At 39.0% G+C, this 8,958-nt stretch overlaps 1 protein-coding gene across 6 annotated transcripts in view; it reads left to right on the plus strand.

The window, feature by feature from the left end:
- Positions 1 to 2,603, plus strand: part of RNF111 (ring finger protein 111) — a 94,393-nt gene extending 91,790 nt beyond the window's left edge. For all 6 annotated transcript variants that reach the window (XM_012783016.3, XM_012783021.3, XM_012783022.3 and 3 more), the window contains one exon: positions 949 to 2,603. In XM_012783016.3, coding sequence (XP_012638470.1) covers positions 949 to 1,066 — 118 coding nt within the window. In that variant the 3' untranslated portion in view covers positions 1,067 to 2,603. The remainder of the gene's footprint in view (positions 1 to 948) is intronic.
- Positions 2,604 to 8,958: the final 6,355 nt, after the last annotated feature.

Here is an 8,958-nt window from a genome sequence, read left to right on the forward strand (position 1 = left end):
ATTAAGTCTGTATAGGATTATCCCATGAAAACAGTATTATTGACCTTTAATCATATACTTAAATTTAATGTATAAAGGTCTGCATAAGAAATTGTAACATTGCATGTTAAGTCATTCCTTAATTGGTACAACATGGCTACTATATATTTGCCACATGAGTTCTAATGTTCTTGAGAGAGAATTAAATGAGATAATGTATATTTGAGATTAATATATTTTTTAAAAGGGTGTTATAAATACAGTGATGATTTGATATTTAAAAGATATGTTTGGGTGGGTGTGGTGGCTCACGCCTGTAATCCTCGGACTCTGGGAGGCTGAGGTGGGAGGATTGCTTGAGCTCAGGAATTCAAGACCAGCCTGACCAAGAACAAGACCCCCTCTTTACTAAAAATAGAAAAAATTAGCTGGGCATGGTTGTGCATGCCTATAATTCCAGCTACTCATGAGGCTGAGGCAGGAGGATCACTTGAGTCCAGGAGTTTGAGGTTGCATCGAGCTATGATGACGCCACTGCTCTCTAGCCATGGCGATAGAATGAGACTCTCCAAAAAAATAAAACAAAGTAAAAAGTAAAAGATATGTTTGCAGTATTATATAAGAGAACATACTGCCAGCTCCTGTGTATTGACAACTCATGGACAAAAACAAAACTGGAATAATTGCCAATGTAATTCTTGCTTTTACAATTCTTCAGATTTTATATAATTTGGTTCCATAGCTGTGATGATTAATTGTCTTGGACATTTATATATTGCCCAGAGTGCTAATTTAATAGACATGTAAGTCTCCTTAGAAAGGTTGGTTTTTGTTTTTTATAAAAGGGAAAGATTCCTAGTAACTTCAGAACACTACTGAATTATTATATGTATAATTTGTTTAATAATAAATGTCACATGCAGTTGTTATAAAATTAATTTTTACTTTTTGTTTTCTTGCCAATAATAGACGCCTTCCATGTATGCACCTTTTCCACCAAGTGTGTGTTGACCAATGGTTGATTACCAATAAGAAGTGCCCCATATGCAGAGTGGACATTGAGGCCCAGCTGCCAAGTGAAAGTTGACACCATGTTTCAGAACTCTTGCCCTCCCTCTCATTCCCATCCTTCCTGGTACTGCAGTCAACCAAAGATGGCATGACTTACCTGCGCAGATTTGAAAGCATTGAACTTAGAGTGCTGGCTCTGCTATATGGTACAACTAATGCTAGACTTACAGTTTATGTATACAGTTGATTTTGATGTATTTATAAAAGCTTTTTTTTCTAGATTTGACATTTTTCCTGTATCATTTTACTGTATTTTTGCATGGTTCCTTGTATTGCATTTCTTTGCACATATTATGGGCTTGTGACCCTAAACTTGCAGGCAAGATTAGCTGCTTTAGTAAGTAGAATTTTGTGGTCTTTTTGTTTTTTTTACATAGTTCCAAGCCTTGAGAATTATGAATTTTTTTATCCATTACTAACCTTTAATTTAATCAATCATGTACTTTAGTTTAATGTATAAAGATCCTCTAGAAAAATGATAATATTGTGTATTAAGACATTCCTTAATTAGGACAAAATGGCTGCTGTATATTTACAATATGGAGTTCTGAGTTAAGTACCATCCTTAATACTGGGAACAGAATACAACCCATATTCAATCAGATGCAGGTGGTATTCACATCACCAGAGTGATCAATATAAATTTTCTTGGTGTATCCTCATCCTTTCAGCACAGTGCAGATAGAGTTAAATATTGATATCATACATTTAGACTGCTGTTCTGATTGTATTTATCTTTTTCCTACATCATTTAGAACTTTTATTTCCCTGATTCAATTTTTGCTGCTGTGAAACAGCTCTGATAAACACTAAATATTAATTTCAATTAGCTGGATTGTACATACTTGCAGATTTAACAAAATTTTAGGGAAATTGAAAAAGACATGTAGAATTTTGTTCAGTCTTCTGCCAAGCACGAATAGTTAAGATATCTGCTTACATCAATTTTGTAAACACATTCAGTCAAGATTTAGAATTTCAGTCATTGGCAGGTATCTATGCATTCATAGAACTTCTAAAGGTCCCAGGATCACTTTTAAGGGATTTTTATTAGTTTAAAGATAAATAAAGTCAGCTGAATCTACATGTCTCTTGTTTTATTTCTCTTTAAACTTGAAAATAGTAAATCTGCAGATACTGTGAGGCACAAATTATACTGTCAACCTACTGTTGCTATGGTTATATACTCCCACTTCATACATTACCAAGAGTCGATCACTGATTTAAATTTTTTAATTTCTATAGTTAAGATTTACTGCATAATATAGAATATAAAGTTAAGTTAACATACTAACATTTCTCCTTTGGAGGAAATTTTAATCCACTTCAGGATGCATATTATCAAGATACTTTCATATACAGGATAGCCTAATTTTATTTGTTTAAATATGCTTAACATGCCCCAGATTGCAAATGCATCCAGTCAGTAATATCACTGTCTGTATGTGGAAGACATATTCCCATGGATCATATGTGAAGATGTCAATAAGCTTGCATTAAGCCACCTGCTTTGTAAGTGGATTGATTAATAAATAACTTATATTTCTATTGTCTTTGTGTTTCATAATTAGTTTTTATAAATCAGTTTACAGTAAACATCTTGGAATTTAAAAATAATGATCTCACTCAAAATAACGTTTGCCTAATTTGGTGTTTATATTCAGTTATGGCTACTTGCCTTTTTTTATATTAGTAAATGTTATCCTGTAATACTTATCAGTATTAACATGCTTCAACATATAGTATGTGTGCAGATGGAGGATGGATTATGGTTAAGAAATTTGGATATAAAATAACATTTTTAAAAAGTATACTTGATTAAACTGTAGTTGTAGGTGGTCAGAGGGGAAAGAGCAAGTAGCCTATCTTCCTTCAAGTAGCCTGCAATGGATGTAGTACTTTACCACTGGATAACGCTGAGTCTGTGCCAAGGATTGAAGAAGTATAAGTAAAAGGGGGAAAATTCTGTACCATGGAGTCTTCTTGATGTTGCCCCAAACCCAAGAAAGCCCAAGTGGATTTCTCTATTTTTTTAATACTCCATCAGATTTAGATGCACGACCTAATTGCTACTGATTTTTTTATGTAGGTAAAGCAACATTATTTTAAAATGTATTTAACACAAGTATTTATGGCATAAACCTGAGTTGTTAATGCAGGAGCTTATTAAACTACTGCCATTAGTTACAGAAAGATGTGATTAGTAATGAACAAAGTAAAGAAGAAAATGATTTTGAACATTTTAACTTTTTGTGCTTTATTTTGGTGTCATCCATATCCTGCTGCATATTATATGTCAAAATGAACATTTCAGTGATAGCTGTCCAAATACTTAAAAGCTAAATTTCTTTTGTCAGCAAGTCTTTATTTTTATTGTTGTTAATATGCAAGTGATAAACTGATATTTGAAAGGTTTTTCTTATTCTGGTGACTTTATTTTGGCTGCTAGCACACGTTAGCATTTGAACCATAACAACTGGCGTAAAGAAAACTTTTAAGAATTAATGTTATTTGTAATTAGTTGAAACACTGAGATTAAAATATAAGCTCTTGAGGACATTTTATTATTAGTGTTTCATTAATGGAAATAGTTTAAATCTATAAAAAATATATCCTAATTTCTAACTTCCAAAACCTCTGAGAACACAGTAAAATTTTTTTGTTTATTGAAGATGTTATGTGTCAAAATATTGGACATGTCAAGGTTGAAATTCTGAGAGAATATCTTCTCTCACTCATAGATTTTAATCACCTTCTTAAATTAAGAATATATCCAAACATCATTTCTTACTAAGAAAAATGTTACTAACTATATTTTGTCATTTGGCCTACTGTGAACAATTTCTTCTCCTGTATTCTGTACAAATTCATTGGCCACACATGATTTTTGGAGTAGTCAAATTTGACTACTTTGTAGTCAATCAGCTTTGGATTTTGAATTGTACAACTTCAAACAATTAAGCTTTCTGAGCCTAAACTTTCTCATCTACAAAATAGAAATAAAACCTCCCTCTAAGGTTATTAGAACTAAATGAAATAATGAATGTAAAGGACTTTGCACATAGTACATAAGAATATATGCTCTCCTATGCATATTTCACCCCACCACCCAAATGCCCTTGCCTTTGATAACAAATGATAGCATAGTAAGGTGCTGAACCATAGATCAGTTTATGCTGCTAATTTCTCTTAAATGGAGTCCATGCATCTAATTACTACATAAGAAGGAACAATCTTCAGCCTTTATCTAATGGGTTAGGATTTTTCTTTTACGAGAAGATGAAAGATTCCGATCACATGTGCTTTCTTCCCCTTGCATTGCAATCACAGCAAGAGCATAGTTGCCCATCAGCATTCAATGCTGTGCTTTAGGCAGCCACCGCCAGTGGATCAGAATTGGCCTAGGATATGGAATGCTCTCTGACCTAAAATTAAATTTTTGCGGAGAAATTAACATCTAGAACAGGGGTCCTCAAACTTTTTTTTTTTTTTTTTTGAGACAGAGTCTCACTTTGTTGCCCAGGCTAGAGTGAGTGCCGTGGCATCAGCCTGGCTCACAGCAACCTCAATCTCCGGGGCTCAGCGATCCTACTGCCTCAGCCTCCCGAGTAGCTGGGACTACAGGCATGCGCCACCATGCCCAGCTAATTTTTTGTATATATATTTTTAGTTGGTCAATTAATTTATTTCTATTTTTGGTAGAGACGGGGTCTCACTCAGGCTGGTTTCGAACTCCTGACCTTGAGCAATCCGGCCTCCCAAAGTGCTAGGATTACAGGCGTGAGCCACCACGCCCGGCGGTCCTCAAACTTTTTAAACAGGGGGCCAGTTCACTGTCCCTCAGACCATTGGAGGGCCGGACTATAGTTTAAAAAATACTATGAACAAATTCTCATGCACACTGCACATATCTTATTTTGAAGTAAAAAAAAAAAAATGGGCAAAAACACCTGCATGTGGCCCGAGGGCCAGAGTTTGAGGATGCCTGATCTAGAATTTCTCATTGTCTCATCTCTCCAAATAAACACATGCTGCTGAGCTGCCTATGTTGTTGTGTTTTAGTGTTTTAGCTGCCTCTGGGCTTACTCTTGGGCTGATAGTTATCACTGAAAGAGCATGGAAAGAGCTGGTTTTCAAGAAAAGCTTTTGTATAGCCCAACAAATTGCATATCTCTGAATTCTCTACCATTACTAGAGAATGGATAATCAGATCCACTAAATACTAATTTTTATTATGGGCTCTACTGAATCACTTTTGCTTTAGGTAGTAATAAATATTCAATATGTGTGAGGGGGGAACCTCTGGAATGTGTAAAATTCTGTAGATTGTTATTGACCTGTTGTGCTCTGGATAGTAAGAATTTGGCATCTGTAATTACCTGCATAGCTCGTAGCACAACTCAAGATGCTCAGATTTCTAATCTGACGGTTCAGAGATGACCTGCCCTTCCTCACATTTCTGGGAATTCCTCCATACTATATGAGACACTCCAAGCCTGTTATCCTAGGAATTCTGTTCTTTAGATTCTCAAGAGCCTTTTTATAAAAAAGGCAGTTTGACAAGGAAATTGGAAGAGGTAGTAATTCTCCCATCCACTGCTTTCCAACCTACCTTTAAAAAGGAATGAAGAATGCCTTTCACTGAACTTCTATCTGCACTACCATAGTATTAGTATTTGCTCGAAGAATAAGTTGTTATGATTTCCCTGGGTTCTTAGAACATAATAGCCACATACTCCCCGAAGTATTATCTATTGCTGTGCAATAGTTATCACTTTGTAACCTACAACTTAGTGACGTAAACATCAAACATTTCAGTTTCTGTGGATCAGGCATTCAGAAGCAGCCCAGTTTGGCACTTCTAGTTCGAGGTCTCCTGTGAGGTTATAATCAAGGCACCTGTTGGGGCTGCAGTCATCTGAAGGCTTAACTGGGTCTGGATGATCTGTATCTTACATAGTTTACTAACGGGCTGTTGGCTAAGAGAGCTCACTTCCTTGCTACATAGGCCTGTCCATAGGGCTGCTAAAATATCTTCATGACAGGGTAGGGTAGCTTGTTCCCCAGAGTGAATCATCCCAGAGAGAGCCAGGAGGAAGCCACAATGCCATTTTGTTTAACCCAGTGTCAGAAGTTATACTGTGTTCTGCTACATTAGAAGAGTCACTAAGTACAGCCTTTCCTCCAGGAAGTGAAGTAGTTTACACCATTTGAAGGAAGGTGTAGCCAAGGATTTGTGTACACATTTTAAAAACACAGTAACACTCTTATCCCCTATGTCAAGACCCAGCTTCAGACATCTAGACTTCTGTGGTCAAAAATTCCTTCAGACTGGCTTTAGACCTTTCTGAGGCTCACAATTATGTCAGATCCATGGATCAGTACCAGAAAAATGTACGATTTCTTGTGCCATCAGTAGACAATCAAATGCCAAAACATCTGGAAAAGGCAAAGGCACTCAAGTTTCCCATGCAAAAAAATCTACCATCGCTTCTCGGTCTTTTGGCTAAGATCAAGAGTAGTATCAAAAAAATCTACCAGAGTAACATTGAGAATCAGAGTTTAGATTATAAGTCCTAGTAGCTACTGTGGTGTTTTCTTAAACTGACTTCATGAGAAACCAAGATCATATAAGACTATTCTAGCAAACAAAAGGCTTATTTGGTGCAAGGATCAGGAATACCCCAGGTAAGGGTATCTGTTACCTGTTTTGTAACAAATTACCCCCCCAAATTGAGTAGTTTACCCATTTATTTGCTCACAGTTGTATGATTTAGGTAGGGCTGGGTGGGCATATCTAAACTTCCGCTGTGGTATGGGTGCATTCAGCTGGGACCTCTAGCAGAATAGAGTGTCCAGTATGGCCTGCCTTACATATCTGATGCTTCAGCTGGGATGGGGAATAGCTGATGACTCCCTGGGCATTTCTGTCTCTTGATGTTGTCTCTCTAGCAAGGGATAGCTAGCCCTCTTTAAATGGTGACTCAGGGCTCCGAGGGAGAAAGCAGAAGCTGTCAAGCCTCCCACGATGTAAGCCTGGAACTGGAACAGCAGCACTTCTGTTACATTCTGTTAGTTAAAGCAAGTGATAAGTAGCCTAGATTCAAGAAGAGAGGAAACAGACTACACCTGTTAATAGAAGGTGCACCAAAAATATCGTAGCCACCTTTAATCTACCACAGGGAGTTGAAACACGCCCCATTGTTTTGTTAGAATGCCTAATACAAACCTGAACACCTTGAATTCCCCCAAACCAAAGCTTTACATATAGAGAGGCCTGTGTGCAAAATGATCTATGTTCTGAAGTATAATTGTCAAAGGAATCAGTACTGAAGTTACTTTCATCTTCTTAGGCTGATATTTGCGAAAAAGAAATTTGTGAGATGGAGATAGTTAAGCATTTCTGGCTCTTTGCTAATTTTTGCATAATTTAGAAATTCTTTCTGCAATATTCTTGATAATTATTGTGATGGTTAGTTTCATGTTTCAACTTGACTGGGCCATGGGGTGCCCAGACATTTGGTCAAACAGTATCTAGGTGTGTCTGTGAGGGTGCTTTCAGATGAGATTAACATTTGAATCAGTACTTGTCCTCCAGGATGTGGTGGGCCCCATCCAAGCAACTGAAGGCTTGAACAGAGTGAAAAAGCTGATCCTCCCGTGAATAGGGGAAAACTCCTGCTTGCCTTCTAGCTGGGACATCAGTTTTTCCTGCCCTCAAACAAATACCAGCTCCTGGTGGGTTTCAAGTCTACCAGAGTTTTGTTTTTTTTTTTTAATTGAGACAGAGTCTCACTTTGTTGCCCAGGCTAGAGTGAGTGCCCTGCTGTGGCATCAGCCTAGCTCACAGCAACCTCAAACTCCTGGACTCAAGCAATCCTCCTGCCTCAGCCTCCCAAGTAGCTGGGACTACAGGCATGTGCCACCATGCCCGGCTAATTTTTTCTGTATATATTAGTTGGCCAATTAATTTCTATTTATAGTGGAGACGGGTCTCCCTCTTGCTCAGGCTGGTTTTGAACTCCCGACCTTGAGCAATCCGTGGGCCTCGGCCTCCCAGAGCGCTAGGATTCCAGGAGTGAGCCACTGGGTCTACAGCCTTTTGTCTGCACCACAGGCTAACCTGGGTTCCAGATTGCAGATCTTGGGACTTGCCAGCCTCCATAATTGATCGCATAAGGCACTTCCTTATAATACACACAACAGGCGCACGCATCCTGTTGGTTTTGTTTCTCTAGAGGAACCTTACTAACAGGACGGGCCTTCTGAAAGTTCATGGAAAATTTGTATTATGAAAAAACTGCCCTTCACATCTCTGGCCGCCGCTATTGGTTGTCTGCGGATCTGCAACGGAGGGGCGCGCGGAACTGCTCCTTTCCTGACCTAGAGGATACGCAGACGTGCAGCCCCGAGGGCCCAAACCTGTAGCGACTCCTGCTACAGCAGCCGATTGCCCCGCAAGGCTGTGGGCGTGGAGCCCGCAGTGGCCGGCAGAGGCGTTGGGGTGGTCCCGAAGCGAGGATCAGGCCAGAGAAAGCCGGCCACCTCCCACGTGAGGACCACAGTCCAGCCGCGGGCGCCCGGCCACGCTCACAGCGTCAGGAGTATGATCCGCAAGAACCAGAGCTGCCCGATCTGTGATCCGCGCATGGCCCTCGTCCACCGCCCGCAACGTCCTGTGCAACCAGAAGCCTGTTGCAGTGAAGAGGAAGCTCACTGCCCCACCAAGAGCTCCTGAGGCCCTGCCCCTAGAGCAATAGTCAACTGACTTTTACTCAACCAAAAAGAAAAAACTATGTAAGGATTTCAATTTTTTTTTTGCACCCAAATTAAATCTTGGCCGGGCACGGTGACTCACGCCTGTAATCCTAGCACTCTGGGAGGCCTAGGTGGGCAGATTGCTCGAGG

Source organism: Microcebus murinus, chromosome 6, assembly GCF_040939455.1.
Source record: "Microcebus murinus isolate Inina chromosome 6, M.murinus_Inina_mat1.0, whole genome shotgun sequence".
Taxonomy (NCBI): Eukaryota; Metazoa; Chordata; class Mammalia; order Primates; family Cheirogaleidae; genus Microcebus; species Microcebus murinus.